This window comes from Gossypium hirsutum, chromosome D13, assembly GCF_007990345.1.
Source record: "Gossypium hirsutum isolate 1008001.06 chromosome D13, Gossypium_hirsutum_v2.1, whole genome shotgun sequence".
Classification (NCBI taxonomy): domain Eukaryota; kingdom Viridiplantae; phylum Streptophyta; class Magnoliopsida; order Malvales; family Malvaceae; genus Gossypium; species Gossypium hirsutum.
Window position 1 is genome coordinate 63,966,257 of NC_053449.1, and position 19,203 is coordinate 63,985,459.

Here is a 19,203-nt window from a genome sequence, read left to right on the forward strand (position 1 = left end):
ATGAAAAAGATTATCACAATGGATAAGATGAAAATTTGTTGAGAGCAAAGCTCTAAATGAACAAATTAATCAAGATAGCAAATTTTGCTAGAATACAAAATGAGAATAAATTAATCAAGATGATGTATTTTGTTAAAAATACAAAAAATGAATAAAATGGAAATAGGTGCCCCAGATATCGTAGCATGAGCTTCTCTGCCCCAAACTTCTTAAGGACCCTTTTGAACTTGATATGTGTTTAGAAGTCCTAGAAGGCTTTGTTGATGCCCCAAGATGTAGCATCTCTCCTTCTTATTAATTCAGAAAGGGCAAGACTACCGCATGCTCCACCTTTGAACAAAATTTGAACTACCCATTCATGGGTTTTCAATTCAAAACCCTTTGGTCTCAAGGCGCCTTTTGCGGGTTTTCACCTTGGCCTCTCCTTTTTCTTTTTCTTTTTTCTTTTCTTTTTTCATTTTTTCATTTTTCTTTTCGTTTTTTTTCAAGTGAAGTATTTATTTCTTGAATCAGAATTCTTGAGATTAGGCAGGTTCTTGCCATCCATCCTGTCAATATCAACGCTTTTTCAGATAAGGCCTTCCACATAAGGTCCTTTCCAGTTCGGCATCCATTTTCTTCTGAAGTCCTTTTGTATGGCAAGAATATTCTTCGATATCAGGTCCCCTTCTTGGAATTCTCTGGGGCGAACTTTTTTTGGTGAGCTCGCGTATTTTATTTTTGGTACTTTTGACCAAGACGGATAACTTTGAATTTTTCCTCTTCAATCAAATTTAACTGATCATATCGGGCTTGGATTTGCTTCATCCAGATTCAGCTCTGACAAGACTTGAAGGGTAGAAATATCAACTTTGATGGGTAAAACTACCTCTATTCCATATACTAGTGAGAACTGAGTTGCTCCAGTAGAGGTTTTTCTTTTATTTGGTTTTTTTTGGTTTTTTTTTTGCTTTTTATTTTCTCGTTTTTTTTTACTTTTTTTTGTCTTTTTTTCCCCCACTGAACTGTTCATTTTGAGGCGATATAGTGTTAATCTTGAACAGACTGCAAACTTCTGATGTCGTGCGGTTGTTCAAATTCAATGCATTGTCTAATATGATCCCCTTTTGGCATTCCATATTCACATATGATTTTTCAAGAAATTTGCCGAGTGTCGACTTTATGATATTGGCATATGAAACAACCTCTACCCACTTGATAAAGTAATCGACGAACACAAAGATGAATCGATGACCGCCAAAAGCTCTTGGTGAGGTCGGCCCAATGACATCCATGCCCCTCATAGAGAAAGTCAATGGAAAAGTCATAACATGAAGAGATAAATGAAGCACATAAATCTTGTCTCTGTAAATTTGACCCTTGTGGCGTTTCTTGGTATAACTGGTGCAATCCCCTTCCATGGTGGATCAGCAATACCCGTATCTCATAATTTACTTGGTCATTGCAAAATCAATGCATGTGTTCCTCAAACATCTTATGGACATTTTCTAATATTTCTTATTCTCAACAGCATCCATATGTCTTAGCAGATTATGCATATCTTGATCATACGAAAACATCTTTAAATTCTTAGAGTAACTTAATGACATCTCGCTTTGTCTTTGCAGTGATACATGCTCGGATCTTTACCTATTTCTTTTCTCCTAAGCCCACAATCTCCGCTGATTTTTTTTTTGTAAGGTAGGATCTGTTTCGACTTGTTCTACCATCCTTAATAAATCAGGAGATAAACTACTGTCTCGGTCGTCTTCAAAGTCCTGAGGTACCTCTGGACACATATCTTACTCAAAAGGAGATTCTGAGTCAATAGCAGTGTCGCTCATATCATTGATATCTGGAGACTTATTCTAGGGACGAAGGAAGTCTCAAAGAGCAAATGAATCAAAGGGTAATTATCTGTGTAGTATGAGTATGAATGAAATGGAAGGAACAAAAGAATGTTTTCCAAAACCAGACACAAAGATGCATTTTATTGAAATAAAAAATAGTGGAAATGTGCCTTTTTCACAAAAGGAATTTTCTATTGCTCCCAGGCTTAGAACAATAAGAGTGTTCCAAATATTACTCTGAAATAGTCCTAAAAATTACAAGAATTTCCTTCACAGTCCAGTTGTTTAGAACGCCTTTAGGGATGTAGAAACAAATTCCTGATAGGTTTTTTAGTTTTTTAGTTCCTTCTTCAAAGGCACAAACACCTTTCCTTTCCATACCATCGATATCTTCAGAGAATTCCAAATCTTCATCATCTATCTGGCTCTGTACTAGAGTTCTGAACTCAATGCACTTTTGGATTTTAAGAAATTTATTGTATGCAATGAAACGTAATGTTGATGCATGAATGCGTATTTTTAGATTTTAAGAAATTTATTGTATGCAATGAAACGTAATGTTGATGCATGAATGCATATTTTTGGATTTTAAGAAATTTATTGTATGCAATAAAATGTAATGTTGATGCATGAAAAGATACGTGCGATGAAATGTAATGCAGATGCATGAATGAAGAAAGAGACGTTGATTCTTGGTTCAATTTTATTAGAACAACTTTACTAGGAAACAAATCTCTTTACATAAAGCGGATATATACGGCTTTGCCCTCATATACGGAGACATTCAATTCTCTTCTTCATTCGAGCGTTAAGATAAATCTTACGAACTTTTCAAAAGAGCGTCTCTTTTATCTTCTTTTTGCTTGATCCGGGCCGCGACTCGTTGCTCACTCAACCTCGTGGTGTTCGTTGGCTTCTCTTTTAAGAAAGTTCAGCAGCTCTCAAATAATCTTTGTCATCTTGAATTCTCAGGCAACGGAGCAATGGTTGTGTAGTCCTCCATTAAATTACCATCCTTCTCTTATCATGTTTTCTTGGACCATATTCGGACAACCGTATTATTATCCACTTTATCAAGAAACCCATTTCCTTATGACAAGCTCTCTATTTTAACAACCGAACGTGAATCAACACCTCTTTTTATGATGAAAATGCAATGCAATCATAAAAAAAGAAAACAAGTTAGTACAAAGCAAAAGCAAGCAAGAATAAATGGAACACCTATTCGAGTGAATACTAAGGGTTCGAAGTGGTTCTACCTAGGGTGGGCTCCTAAGGTTCACTACATGTTGTTTGGTTCTAAAGCGAGGGTACCCAAACCGGCAGATTCCTCGATCCTCACCATTATAGGCTCATACGGACTGAGTTCAGTTCAGGGGAATACATTTCCTTATGGCCATGCGGAGATGAAAATCTCACGAAGACATAGGTATGGATGTATCCCGAAAGCGATTCACTATCCCATGCGGAGGTGAAAACCTCACGAAGGCGTAGTTTCTCACTCCCACTTAAAAGGGTATGACCAGCGGTCATGCAATGCAATGTGCAGAGGTATAAAATAAAATACAGAACACGATAAAAAAATATAACTCAAAACAAAAGAGATGCAATGAGAGGATCGTAAATTTAAATCGAATTTTTCACTTTCGACAAAAAGACAAGAAATAATCAACACGTGGCTTGACTCTCTTATTTTCCCCAGCGGAGTCGCCAAGCTGTTGACACCATTTTTTGGTGAAAACGGGGTCGACTTGGGTTTTAAAAAATAAAAACGAAAATGGGAGCCGCCACCAATCTTTTTTTATGAGGTGTGATCGGGTCACCTCGAAAAGTGGTTGTTTTTAATAAACGATTTAATTTTTATTAAAACAAAGATTTTGGTCTATGAAATCCAAAAACAGGTTCGGGAGTCGGTTACGCACGAGGAAGGGTTAGCACCCTCGATACGCCCAAAATTGGTACCTAGTTGATTCCTTAATGTCTTGGTGTCGAAAATTAAAAAACTCAAAAAGAATTTAAAGATACGATCCTTCTTTATGTGTGTTATTTTAAAATTACTCGAATAAATCAAAATGGAAAAATGCCTTCTTATCTCGAAGTAACAAGACGTCACACCCAGTAAGTTAGGACCCGACATCTCATATTTTGAGAGTAAGTTTGCATTTCATTTTTTATTTACACCTCATTTATTTTAATTTTGAAAGGATATTCGATTACTTAGAATCAACGAGGAAAATCGAAACCCAGTAAGTTAGGGCACAATTTTCTCAAATTTTCTAAATATAGAATATTGCCTTTATTTTTTGAAATTTTATGTGTTTGAAATTTAAAAGATATTTTGCTATTTGGGTTTAATGAGAAAATCGAGACCTAGTAAGTTAGGGTACAATTTATCGAATTTCCAAAATGCAAAATATTGCCTTAGATATTGAAAGTTTAAAAGGGTATTTGGTCATTTGGTCGAACGAGAAATCGAAACCCAGCACGTTAGGGCACGTTTTCTCGAATTTTCCAAACGCAAAATATTGCCTTAATTTAACTTTTCTTTTTTTGAATAGTTGCGAGTACAATACTCGAACGAGATGGATTTGTTTTATTTAGGAAAAAAATGATAAAGCAATCTAAGTTGGATAACTATGTTGATGCTTAATTTACAATACAAGGACGTGAGCTAACAATGCAATAATAATCGCAGAGTAATGATACATGAATAAAATTACACCAATGGCACACACAATGAAAATAATCACTCAACATACATTATTTAATCATTAGTATTAATAAACAAAGACGAATAAATTAAATAACATATATGTAACTTCAAAATGAGTAGTATAAAGTAAATTAGAATAAATAAATGTAAGATAATTTTTTTAAAAGATAATAAATGAGTCTTAAATAAATAAAAGAAATTTTTAAAAAAAAAATCAATCATATACAAAACAATTTAAAAATATTATATATGAAAAATTTTAAGATAAATAATAATATATATGCACATATGAAAGCATAAAAAGAATATATAAGAATTCTTGGAATGGATAATAAATAAATTAAGACAAATAGCAAAGTCGAATAAAAGGTACCAAACAATTTTAAAATAATTAACATATAATGCATCTTAAAGGAGATAGTATATATATAAAAAATATGGAATGTCATATAGAAAAGAAAATTTAAGATAATACATATAAACAAAAATGGTTTAATATAAATAATACGTAAAAATAAAATGAAATAAAACTATTTAAATGAAATAATATATACAAAAAAATTACATAGTTTAGAAAGCAAATAAAAATGAAATCAAAACAAACAAAACTAATAATAATAAACAAAAGCAATTTAAAAGAAAAAAAAAGAAAGAAATTAAAGAACCAAGGATGAAACTGGAAACGAACAAAAATCTGGGGGGTCGAAACTGTAAATAAATGAAACAGGCTGCAAGGGACTGAACTGAAACACGCTCGAAGCGTGAGGGACCTATAGGGAAATATTCCCCAGCCCTAAACGCAGTGAGAGTCTGCGCATGGTCTAAGGACCAGATTGAAACAGACACAGAATTCGTAGCCCCAAATTAAAAAAATAAAAAGGTCAGATTGCGCTTCAGTGCAAGATGAAGGGACCAAATGCGCAAATTACCCTTAGGGCAAGAATGCGCAGATCTCTTCCCCTAAACGGCGCCGTTTTGTTTTTATTATTTAAACAAAAAAAATTTTTGAAACCCTCATTTGCAGCCCCTGTTACAAAAAGAAAAAGAAACTGAAAGCCCTCTCGGCCCCCTCCATTATCCGGCCATGGTCATTGCCGACGAACGGCCGCGCCGCCGCCGCCGAGGCCAAAGGCCGGTGATGAAAAGATGGCCTTTTTAGCCCTCGCTTCGCGGTGTATTCAAGGGTTGGGTTTTCTTGACCCGAGGGTCCGAAAGAAAATGGTTCAATCCCCCTCATTTGAACGCAAATCCGACGACGGTGAAGGACTACCGACGACGGGGCTGTGAATCTCCCTCAGGTAAGTTTTGCTTTCCTTTTTTATTTTCGTTTTTTTAAAAAGAAAAATAATAATAATAAAAAGAAAGAAAAAGAAAGATTAAAAACAGTTTCTGCTTTTTATTTCTATTCATAAAAATCGGGAAGAAGAGCCCCCCCCCGTTTTACAAAAAATAGATTTCGGCTTTTAAAGCCAATATATTTTTTTCGTTCCTTTTGTTTATTACTTCCCCCATCATTCGCATGCTTTCTTTGCTGTTGTGTTTGTTCTTGTTGCAGATGGTGGGCACGGTGGAGCAGGTGGGGGTGTCAGACGCGTGGGGCGTGGTGGCCAAGGCTGAGGGGCATGATGGCCGACTTGGTGGCAGATGAGGAGGCCACGTGAGGCATGCGACGGCCACCTAGGGTTTGCTACTGAATTTTGCTGAAAAATGTTTTAGATTTTGGGCCATTTGGGCTTTAGGGTTTTGATTTGTTTGGGTTTAAATTTTGGGTCAGAGTTTGGGTTTATAAATGGGCTGTTACTTATTTGAGTTATTTTGTTGGTATGGGCCCGGGCAAAATGGGCTCGTACAGTATTAACCAAATCATTTATTGAATACAACCAAATCATTTTCATATGTTTATCAAATATAGCATCTAGTTTAATGAATTCACTTTAAATTGTAAATGCTATTGACAAATTTTTAGTATTTATATTTGGTATATAAATATTATCCCTTTTTAAAATTTTAATCCAAATATATGTAATATTTTAATTCATTAGGCTTATGTTTTCTATGTTATGTTAGTATATAATATGAGTTATATATTCAAATACATTTTAAAATAAAATAATACAAATATGTTAAAAGCATTAATTAAAAATAAAAAATAATTTTTATAATAATACAATCTTGTCAATATCTAATTACAAATATTTAATTTTTATATTTAAATATTTAAATATAGTTTATATATTCTAATTAAATTTTATAAATAATTAATATTAATTATTTAGAAATATTTAAAATTAATATTATATTAAAATATTAACAATAAGTTATAATAAATTATTTTTTATATTTTTACTACAATATCATAATATTAACTAATTTAAATATTATTTAAATATATATTTGTTACAGGCGTAAAATATTCAATTTTTTTTCTTCAAAAATAGTTTTTGACAGTAAATTTCTCAAAATCACGAAAAACACTTTTCAAATCCCAATCCTCGTTCAGGCCATTTCGATCCAATTTTCGTTAAAGGTATTGTCTTTTCTTTTACTTATCAATTTTAGGGTTTTCTTTCTTGATTTTCGCTTCATTATTAGTTTTCGACATTGTTCGATTAGCGAAATGTGCTACTTTCTGGTTTTAGGGTTTCTCGCTTTATAAAAGATTTCTCACTTGGTTGAATTTCCGCATTGGGGGAGTTTCATTGCTGGGTTTCGAATTGGGGGACCTTACGATATCCGAAGAATTATTGGTTGAAAGGAACGGATTGAAGGTGGTTTTGACAAGTCTCAAGTTCTTGGATGTTGATATGCATTTGGGTTAAAAACTTTTTGGTGAATTGAGTTTCCATCATGAAGTAAAGATGGATTAAAAGTTTCAACCTCTTTCTTGTTTTATGCGGTTTACTCTGGATCTAAATGTTTAATTTCGTTGATTTTAGAATTAGTAATAGAGGATTTCTAATAAATTTAATTTAATTTAATTTCAAATAATCTGGTTTGGATTTTGGAGCACTGATCGGAAGGTCAACTCCCCAAAAGTTTTGAATTATCATATTATTTGTTTATTTCCATCGCCTTAGGTTTATTATTTTCTTCAATTGATTGAATATTTTCACATATGAAATGCGATTGGGACAGACTCCAGCTTAATGAAGCAACCTGAATGCAAAATGGGGGAAGATAAGGAACTCAAAGGTTTTTCTTGAATTCTGTTGTCATCTTCTTTTCTTATCTTTTTTTTCTTCTAGGCTTTTTCATGTATTTGTTGGATTTTTAGAGGGTCATATCTACATATACATATATGCATTGAATGTGGATGTAAGGGATACTTTAAGAAATATGAAGAGTTAGAACAACATAACCTTTTACCCCTGGCCATGTTTCTAATAAATTTAATTTCAAATCATCTGGTTTGGATTTTGGAGGACTGGTCGGAATGTAAACTTCCCAAAATAGAAGTTTTGAATTATCATTTTATTTATTTATGTATTTATCTCCATCGCCTTAGGTTTTTTATTTTTTCTTCAATTGATTGAATATTTTCACATATGAAATGCAATTGAAACAGACTCCAGCTTGATGAAGCAACCTGAATGCAACAAGGGAGAAGGGGAAGGGGAGGATAAGGAACTCAAAGGTATTTCTTGAATTCTGTCGTATATCTTCTTCTTCTTCTTCTTCTTCTTCTTTTTTTTTTTCCTATTTACTAAGGAAAGATACGATGGTCCAAAAAGAAAAAGGGGAACGCATTTGGATTCAGTGCTTAGCTTTTTCTTTTGGTTTGGCATGAATTTTATTTGGCTTTAGCCTTTACCCTTATTTTGACTCAGGTGTGTCTGAGATGGATCAACATGGGTATTTTCAATTTTCTTCTAGGCATTTTCATGTATTTGTTGGTTTTTTAGAGGGTCATAACTACATATCCATATATGCATTGGATGTGGATGTAAGGGGCACTTTAAGAAATATGGAGAGTTAGAACAACATAACCTTTTACCCCTGACCATTTTTCTAATAAATTTAACTTCAAATCACCTGGTTTGGATTTTGGAGGACTGATCGGAACTTAAATTCCCCAAAATAGAAGTTTTGAATTGTCATTTTATTTATTTATATATTTATTTCCATCGCCTTAGGTTTTTATTTTCTTCAATTGATTGAATATTTTCACATATGAAATGCAATTGAAACAGACTCCAGCTTGATGAAGCAACCTGAATGCAACAAGGGAGAAGGGGAAGGGGAAGGGGAAGATACAGAACTCAAAGGTATTTCTTGAATTCTGTAGTCTATCTTCTTCTTCTTCTTTTTATTTATTTTTATTATTTTCTATTTACTAAGGAAAGATACGATGGTCCAAAAACCAAAAGGGGAACGCATTTGGATTCAGTGTTTAGCTTTTTCTTTTGGTTTGGCACGAATTTTATTTGGCTTTTGCCTTTACCCTTACTTTGACTCAGGTGTGAGTGTCTGAGATGAATCGACATGGGTATTTTCAGTTTTCTTCTAGGCTTTTTAATGTATTTGTTGGATGTTTAGATGGTCATATCTACTTATCCATATATGCATTGGATGTGAATGTAAGGGGCACTTTAAGAAATATGAAGAGTTAGAACAACATAACCTTTTTCCCCTTATCATGTTAAGTATCTCAGAACTTAACATCTGTGTTAATTTTCATTTTTTTTTCTACATGCTTTAACAGAGGATGATATCAGCCAAGACTCCGATTGTTTCTCCGGTTTGTCCAATTATGAACAGGCAAAAAGGGTGTGTGTCACATGATTCTTTGTGCTGCTTTCAGTTTGCAAATGGAACTGGGTTTTTCTACACTTTATGATCTGGTTTTAATATTTTATTGCACCGCATGCAACTACAGTGGCGTTATGTATGCTTGCGGAAGACATGTCAGCGTAATGAGCAGGTAGCTTTGTTGTTAAAGGTGCTTAAATGGTAAGCAAAGCCTCTTTTATTTTGCTCAAAGCTTTTTATGGGTATTAATTGAATTATTTGGTATCAGATTGAATGATACAATTTTATGTTCTCTTCAACAGTGATAAGTCTGAAATCCCATCCATATATGAATTCCGTAACGTCTATCATTTTCACGCTTACTTGACGTTGGATGAGGCTGAGAACTTAAGTGGTTAGTTCCTTCAGTCTGCTCCATCTCTTTTCAGTTTTCCTTATGCAGATATACATTTCTTTTGAGCTGACCCTTTTTCTCCCAATTCCTTTTATTGTTAAAGAATTAGGAGAGGTCGGGGATATTGATTGGCTTTCAATGTCGGAGGTCGCTAGTAAAGCAAAACGAACCAGGTCTCGAACTTCCAATGGTCTACTAAAACCAAAGAAACAAAAGACTAGTATGGGTATGCTTTTCTTTTTCTTGACTTTTTGACATTTGATTTATCTTGTATGAATGTATCATGTATGTTGTTTTTGGAAGACGTGAGCTCTATATTATGTTGGCAGGCAGCATTCTCTCGCAGCGGAGACAAAACAAAGAGAAATGGAGGTATAATGAAGGTATGCCTCACCTAAATTTTAATTATTTGGATATGTTATGTATCTCGCATTCTACCAGGAGAGTTATACGTTTCATTGCTCGTGCTTTGGAATCCTTGCAAATCTTCGGTCATTTCTGTATGTCATGATCGGAAGAGAGGTGGGTGGGTTAGTGAGCGATATGCTTTGACAACAAGGGATGAGAAAAAAGAAATGTTGTCTAGTTGAGTTGGATTTTAAGTAAACAATGACAATGACTTGGAGACTGCTTTGGAAAGAAAGTTAAAGTGCTGGTCGTTTGGTATCTTGGTAGTGAATATCATTGTCATATAATATTTACTGTGTTTGTGCTCTTTCAGCTGGCATATTCTGATGATGTGGAAATTCATGTCACTCAGTATTTTTATTAGTCTTTGATATGCTCTAATGCTCAATGAAATCTTAACCCAATTGTGCTGTCAAGGGTGCATTCTATAACCCATATGTGCATGTTTTGGTATCTCTCTCTATCATACACACACACGCACACAATTAGTATTATACAATTATGATAATAGAATCTAAAAAGTGATCCCTTTTGTTGATCAATATGCATATTTTTGTTGTTGTGAAATTCTCAAATATTGAGTAGAGTTTGATAATTTCTTTCCTTTCTAACTAGTATGGTATATGTAATGAAAAAAAAAAAACGAGGAGAACCTCTATTAAGCGAGTATTTTTGTGTGTGTGTGTGTGCTCATCAGATTCGCATTACCCAACAAGGCTGTGAGTTTCTGTTGTCCAGACTAGCTTTGAATGCTCCTGACCAAATGTGCCTCACCTGATCAATCTAATTTGTCTTAGTAGATGGATTTGTTTTCTGGCTTCAATCCGTGATTGTTAAAGAGGCCAACTTCCCCCTTTCTCAAATGAACCAATTTTTAACATTTTCTTTTCTAGAATTGGTGAATGCCATCTTGTTAAGGACTACTTTTTACAATAACTATTTGAGTGCTCAGATCTTTCATGATTTCCCGCTCTTCTCTCACTTTAAACAGATTTTGAGCCAGAGCCAGAGTCTGACATTAAGGATTTAGAGGAGGAAGACTTGCCAGGTATGAGGTCCAACTTTTCTTATAAAATTATGGATTTTTTTGTTCTGCCTCTCTGCTCTATGTGTTCGTGGATTTTGTTAGTTTTGGACCCTTACTATTTTGGAACTTACATCTTTTGTTGTTTTGGCTTTGCTTGATGATGGCATCGGTTGATGATTCTCTCTTTTTTTCATTTTGTAATAAACACTTAAACAGAGGATGATTATGATGACTCCTGCAGAGACTCCTGCAGATACGAGGGTTATTCCTGCAGACAGGGTTATTATGGGTTTGATGCATCTGGGAAAAGGGTTTGTTGCTTGATTTTATTGCTTTTAATTTCTGAGGGGTAAATAGTTATGTATGGTTATCTGATTATGCTTGTATACCCATCTTGCATTGGAAAATTGGTTTTTACTATCTTTTCCCTCTATGTGTTCTATATAATGAAGCTCTAACTAAGTTAGAAGTTCCCATGGATTGGACCTCGTTGGGAAACTATTTTTCAAATTCTTTGCCCTAGCCTGAATCATGCCAATTTGATAGCCCATTTCATTGTTAAAAAATTATTTTTATATTAATATTTTTTTTATTAAAATTGAAAAAAAAATCATATTTCTATTATTAATTGGAAATTCAAGCCAAGCCGGCTTGAATTAAAATAGAACTTTTTCAAGGTCCTTAGACAGGTTCTAAACCGAATATATGTGAGCATCATCTTATTACTTTTTATAGTTTGTAGGCCTTACATCGATTGATTTAGGTGTAGTTTCTTGAGTATGGACCATTTGTCCAGTATGAGGTTTGTGACATCATTCACTTTCATTTCTCATGTTTCCGAAGAGTTTATTGCTAGAACCTAGAGGCTAGCTCAGATAGTTCATGCAACCATATTTTAAGGGGGTCAACAGATCTGGAGTTCGAATCGCATATCTGCAATATTTTCCCCTATTCCTAGATTAAGGTCTCCTTGGCATATTGATAAACAGTAGCTTCTTTTTGTTTATTCTGGAATGGCAGTGGTATGAAGTAAGCTTGGTAGATGAGAAAAACCAGGATTATCATAAAGCTTTGCTGGTAGATGTGCTTAAATGGTATTTAAACACTTTCTTTGGTGGATATAAATGAAGATTGAGTATTAGCTCGCTATACACTGAAAAGTGCTTCCCTTGACAGGGATTCATGTAAAAGCATCTATAGTTACAAGGCTAATCATCTGTTTGAAGCCCGCATGAGTGAGGAAGAGGCTGATAAAGTTGCTGGTTGGTTCTCTACCCTCTCGCTTCTATTTTCTCCTTTTGCTTAGAATATGCCTACATTGATTTGAGTTTGTCATTTTGTGAGAAGAAAAAATTCAATACATGTTAGACATGTCTGATAGCATGCATGTGTATGTTGAAAGTATGGCCAATATCTTCATCTATCTGTTTCTTGACATTTAATCTTTTGTTTATTGTATTCACTTTTTTTTTAAAGGGTTGGAAGAAGTTGAGTACGTGGAGCCACGTCGGTACATCAAGATCATGGACCTCAATTAGGTGATCTTTTCACTTGAAAAATTAATGAACTTAGTCTCTGTTTCTGGTCTTTCGATCAAATTTTAAATTTTGAAAAGTACAATGATTAAAATTAACTTGAGGGTTAAACTCATCCCTAGTTGGTGAGTTATCTCTGCACAGTTGCAGAGATAACAATACAGCGACTTAAATGAAAACTTTTGAATAGTTTAATGACGAATTTATAATTTTTTAATTAAGCAACCAAAACAAAAACTTATCTATAATTTACCAATAAGATGTTGGGTGAAACGAGATGGAAGGTTTAAAAGGTTGGCTAATTCTTTCTTTTTAAAATTTAAAATCTTAAACTTTACCAAGATTTCATTAATTGTTTTTTATTATTAATAGGATAAACAAAAAATAGTTTTTATTTTAATTTCTATTTTTTTAAAAAAATTAGCCATAATTTCTTGCACCGTTTTAAGAAATAAAATTTGTTATTTAAAATTTAATATTATTTTTTAAAATAAGTTATGTATAAAATTATGAAAAAAAAAAATTGATGTTAAACTAGGGGTTTCCAAGGTTAAAACTTAACTTAGTTATATAGGGGCGGGGAGGAGTCTCGGTCTCTCTTAAAATAGAAAAATTTTTATTTAGGTATTTTTACAACTTATAAAATATTAAATTAGTAATGATTGAATTACACTTTGGCCATTTTAAAAATGATAAAAAAATTAATTTAATCATTTAAAAATTATAAAGGTATAAACTAGTAAAATGATAAATTATATTTTTATTATCGTAAAAATATATAATTTAATTTTGCGTTTTCGAGTTTTTAAAGTAAAATGAATGCTAACTTGAGAGGAAAATAATTAATATATTTTGGTTTTTATTTTTATTTTATTTTTTTTCCATGATTGAAATTGGGTTTTCCAATTATAAAATGCCATGTCATGACAACACTATTCCACAAAATGCCGTGTGCTTAATTGATGTGATTTGTCCCTCGCATTTTCATTTTACATTTTCCGCACTTTGGTATGTTTTTTTAAAGCAATCAATTATGAATCATTTCTTCATTTTTAAGTATGTAAATGATGCTTTGTTTGTATCAATAATGTTGGGGTTTTGGGATTTTGATGCACGAATTCGAGTTTTATTATGTTTAAGTATTATGTGCAAGTTCTTTTTTGAATTATTTCAAATTTAAATTTTATTATGTGTAGATTGTGTTTAGATTTATCTTAGTTTAAGTTCGGATACATTTCGATTTCAATCGGTTATACTTTATATTCAGTAGGTTTTTTTTTTTTTTGTGAATTACAGGAGGAGAATAAATTCCTAATAGTAACTTGATTAGCACAATCTAAATTTAGGCCACACCTGAGGCGGTGAACACCCTGGCTATTATTAGGCCAACACATGGGTTCAATAGATTTTAATTTTAGTTTATCAGAGATGAATTATTTATAGTTTTACTTATAAGCTCCTTTATCAAATCAAATATATTTTTAATAAAGTTGGGTGATTTAAATTCTTAAAAAGATAACTTTTTTTAGTGAAACCATAACTTTTATTTGTTCTTTTTAATATTTTAAGTTTAGCCCTTTTTTTTCGGTGAATTAGAATAGGATGGTAACACACAGGCAACTAGTGTGACTCAAACTCAAGCCATACTTAGGGTGGTGAACGTAATGACTTTCAAGTCAACACACAAGGTAAAATTATATGACATAAATAATTATATTTTGGAAAAAAAAGTACTTCTCCCTGACGTATGCCTCAATTATTTGTCTATATACAATGAGGGTTTTGGACTTCCCAATCTTAAACAAGTACACCATCTAAAAAGAAAGAAAACTTGTAGATAACATTTTCATAAAAAATAATTCTTAATCGATGTTTTAAATTTGGTTTTACCTATTTAAAATCAACCAACAGAGGCAAGTACATCAGGTGGAATTTATTATCACATGCATTTCGCATGAGTACCTTTTTTTAGCTCCAATATATATGCTTGAGCAGCATACATTTTCTCCCACTAAAAGACACTACTCGGTAAAGTTTCTAAATTTTGCTTTAATTAGGAAATTTTCAAACTAGTAAACTCAGCAGCACCATCACCTAACAATCGTCCAAGCAACTGATAGCAAAGCGATGCAAGTTTGATCACTTTACTTGAACCTATGACTATAACATTGTCAACTTGGAGCTCGAGTTGCAATGCAACATCTTCTAAGGTAATGGTGCACTCCTAACACGGTAAATGAAATGTATGAGTATTTGGGTGTCACCTCTCAACGAAGACGGATATCAAGTCGACCTTAAGCTCAAACATCCTAATCAATATTGCTATCCCAAATCTTGTGGCATCCAAATAAGGGAAAATACTTTTGTTTGGCAAGTAGCTTGGACTGTCTGGCAAGTAGCTCAGACCATGGACATGCTCTCTCAAGACGTGGTACTTACTCTGTCCATAATAAATTACCATATTTGTTAAATATGTTAATTAAAAAATTATGATGTGCAAATTTATAAAACACTCGTGGATAGCAAGTAGCAATTTTTTTTACCGGGACATTAATCATCATGGCAATGAGATCAGTTGCTCTAATTAATGAACCCATTTTGGTATATGCACAAATAAAATTGAATAAATATATTATTTTAAAACATGAACACTTCCACATAATAATATTTACCATAACTCATTTTCATAAATAATTTTATTTTAATTTTATTTAAATAAAATATTCACATATTAATATTAATCACCAACTAAACAAAAAAATTTATTAAAATAAATTTCCTTAACCCCATATGTTAGCTCACGAAATTTTCACACATATCAAATAACATACTGTAAATACCAAAAATAATATTAAAATATTTTTTGACTTAGATTTGTGGTCCTGAAATTACTGCTCCGATTAAGGTCTAAACCCGGCTGTTACATTTAGCACTTGAAACTCACCCTCTCAATTTATTTGTATGGTTTGAAGTTGTAGACCAAGAGCTCTCTCAGCCTGCCTATGGAAATGTGGAAACACAGTAAGAACCTCCGACTTCTTGCGCAAAAAATAGACCCATGTGTATCTGGTGTATGCATCAGTGAAGACCACATAATAACGAAACCCAGTGGAAATAACTGGGGCTGGTCCCCAAACATCAGCTACCACTAGTTGCAGAGGTGCAGAATACTTAGTCTCTAAATTGGAGAATGAGAGCTTGTGTTCTTTTCCTAGGTGACATGCAACACAAGTAGATGATTCTTTATTTGCATCGAATGACACATTACAATGTAGTAAAGCCTTGAGCAGTGTATTTTTACAAGGATGCCCTAGTTTAGAATGCCACACACTTAAAGGGACAAATGCATTAGCTGTAAGAGCGTGAGCTGTGCCAACAGCCTGGCCATTCTTAGCAACATCTTTTAAATACAGTTTGTACAGTTCATGATACATCGAGCCTTGAACAAGCACCTCATTGGTTCTCAAATCACGCACCTGACACTGTGTAGGAAGAAACTCAAACATTACCTAGTTATCTCTTGTAAATTTAGACACAGAGAGTAAGTTTTTGGTTATTCTAGGTGCAAACAATAGAGATTTCATGTAAAGTGGTCGTGTTCTAGTAAGCAAAGAGGATTGACCAGAACATAGGACAGGGAAGGCATTACCATTTCCAACATATACCATACTTGGCCCATTGTGAGAGGGACTATCATCGAGGGAAGCAACCGAGTGAGTAAGGTGATGTGTCGCCCCAGAATCAGGGTACTAGACGTTGTCACCTACAATTTCAGCTGTGGCCAGCAAAGCATTAGGCTATGAGGCAGTAGGAGTAGATGCGCTAGTATGTTGCAAGGAGTTGCCCCAAAAGGGTTTGCCCAGTTGAGTGTAGGAATTGATGGATAGGACCAGCCTGATTGAGGAGGTGGAAGCATAGAGGGCAGTAGAGGCACAAAAGGTGGTGCCCAAGGAGATGGACCAGGTCCATACATGTACATGTTTGCCTGTGGTGGTGGCCTGTAGCCAGTGCTTTTGTAAGAAGCATCAAACCTGTGGTAACAACGATCAACTAGATGTCCCGTTTTACCACACAACTGCCATTGAACACGCCTGCGACCTCGAGAAGTGGAGGGACTATAGGTTGGTGGTGACTTGTTGCTAGTTGAGTCTGCAGATTGTTGAGAAACTAAATTGACAGAACTAGGAACCTCAGCCATTGTGACTTGCTGTCAAGCTTCTGTATCAATTAACATGGTTGTAACACTCTGCACACTGTAAGGAAGTTGACTAGCTATAATGATTGGGATGACAGATTCATACTCAGGTGGTAGCCCATTGAGAATCACAGTGACATGCTCATGTTCACTGATAATCTCTCCATAGCTGGCAAGATTATCACAGTAGGACTTAACCTTTATCAAGAATTCTCTCATAGTAAGATCACCCTTATGTTGTGAGTGCAAGGCCCGACGATAGAACATCAGCCGAGAGGTAGTTTTACTGCCATATAGGGACGCAATAGTGTTCCAAATTTGTGCACTTGTGTCAAGACCAATGAGATGAGGGAGTACAGCTTGACTTATTGAAGATAGAAGCCATGACGCAAGGGCACTATCTTGCTGTTCAAACCTAGTGAACTCAACGTTCTCTTGAAGCACACCATCTTCGCCTGGAATCATTTGAGGAGGTGGAGCAGAACGTAAATCAAAAAAGCTTTGAAGCTTATAGGTCTTGACTGCCAAAAGAACCTATTGCTGCCATAAAAGATAGTTGAAATCATCAAAAAGAACGTTAATTTTCTTAGTGGAGAATAACCAACTATCAACGACACCATCGGTGAGATTAGAAGCCATTATGGGAGAAGTAGATTAGACAACAGACGGACTTGATGGTGGAGCCATTAAATTAACCAGAAACTCAAAGCATCAACTCCAGGAGATGGACATCTGATACCATATTGAATTATACTAAAGATTGTATAACTGCATGAACATAGAAAACTTCATTGTGTATTACGTAGAGCTGATACATGCATTTATAGAAGTGAACTGTAACTTCCTTAATAGACTAACTGCTAGTTAACTGATAGCTAACAACTAACTAACTTTCTTTTACTTTAACTGTTAACTAACATCTGGAAGTGGTTTAAAGTGAATTTTATTCGAAAGATTATTTAACGTTTGCCTTTTGATTCTCTGTTTTTCTTTTTTCCAATACGAAACTTTTATTTGAGGAAAGTTATATATTTTGGTATCAAAAATAATTTTTTTAACGTTTAATTCACATTTTAAGATTGATTTTGTAGTGTACCGGAATATATAATATTTATACAGTAGTGTATTAAATTGAAAAAAATAATACAGATATCATAGTAGAAAAAAGTAATAATAATACAGACAAATATAATTATTTATGTATAAAATATAAACATGAAATGATACAATATTAATAATTGTGTTAATAATTTATGAGAATTATATCAAAATAAAAATTAATGTAAAATATTATAAAAAAATAAAAATGTATATATAATAGTTTATTTGAATAAATTCTTGTAAATAATTGTTTGATTATACGAAATTTATATGGAAATTATGATACATTTGACGGTAGACATTCATATTGAAATTTTTACAAATAATAAATAATTATGTATTTGTGTAATTAAACAAATTATTTATATGTAATTTTGTCAATTTATTGTTCATGTCATGAAAAATAGCAAACTAATTAAAACTAAAAGTTTTTATAAAGAATAGGAATTTATATAGTGAATATAAAATGTAAGGACTTATTTGAATAAGCTAAAAAATGTTATGGAACCATTTAATATTATATAAACCATATAAATTAACTTTTTTATTTCTTTTAATTTTGCAAAGAAATGACTTATTTAACCCCATCAAATCCAAAAATCCCATGGCTAAATTGTCACAAAATTAAAGCCATCTAAACTCTAATTCTACTTTGGGATTACTTTAATAGTAGATCTGATCATCAGCGAGTTGATGTAAAATTTTAGGCTCACTTTTTGGGTTTAATTCAATTCAAAAAAATGAGTTTATAATTTCGTTCAAATTCGATCCATATTAAAAATGATAAAATCGTGCTTGATTCAGCTCCAGTGTATAAAATTTTTAGTTTATTTTTTATATAAAATAAATTTAAAACTATAATATACTAACAATATTAAAATAAATGTTTACCAATAAACTAAAAATACATAAAAGGAAAATATAAACACGTGATTTGAATTAAGATCGAATAAAAACAATCGATATTTTCTTGTATTTGAATTTCGTACCATAAATGAAACGGTGCCCTAACAATGTGGCGCCTAATCTTGCGTATGCGCGCTAAATAGTCGCCACTTTATGGGTTTTTTACAAAAAATATTATAAAATAAATAAAAAATAACCAAAATGTTATAACTTTTTTTTTATTTACCAAAATATTATAATTTTTTTTATTTACCAAAATATACAAAAAAAACAAAAAAACAGAAAAAAAAAATCTGACACCAGCCTGATCAGGCCAATCACATTGGCGGCACCAAAGGTGTCAAAG

General features: G+C 33.1%; 1 protein-coding gene across 5 annotated transcripts; it reads left to right on the plus strand.

Moving 5' to 3' along the window:
* Window positions 1-6,927: 6,927 nt before the first annotated feature.
* Window positions 6,928-14,144, plus strand: LOC107938748 (uncharacterized). Of its 5 annotated transcripts, XM_016872146.2 has the most exons (16): window positions 6,928-7,069; window positions 7,182-7,310; window positions 7,678-7,734; window positions 8,108-8,176; window positions 8,733-8,807; window positions 9,245-9,309; window positions 9,419-9,492; window positions 9,594-9,685; window positions 9,789-9,911; window positions 10,015-10,068; window positions 11,085-11,141; window positions 11,337-11,431; window positions 12,141-12,214; window positions 12,297-12,382; window positions 12,597-12,658; window positions 13,952-14,144. In XM_016872146.2, exons 3-15 carry the CDS (start codon window positions 7,689-7,691, stop codon window positions 12,656-12,658), a joined length of 972 nt encoding a protein of 323 aa, XP_016727635.1. In that variant the 5' UTR covers window positions 6,928-7,069; window positions 7,182-7,310; window positions 7,678-7,688; the 3' UTR covers window positions 13,952-14,144. The 5 variants fall into 5 exon arrangements, with proteins under 5 accessions (XP_016727635.1, XP_016727710.1, XP_016727962.1 ...); XM_016872221.2 differs by lacking the exons at window positions 7,182-7,310; window positions 13,952-14,144 and having other exon boundaries at window positions 6,955-7,069; window positions 12,597-12,872; XM_016872405.2 differs by lacking the exons at window positions 8,108-8,176; window positions 13,952-14,144 and having other exon boundaries at window positions 6,961-7,069; window positions 12,597-12,872.
* The last annotated feature ends 5,059 nt before the right edge of the window (window positions 14,145-19,203 follow it).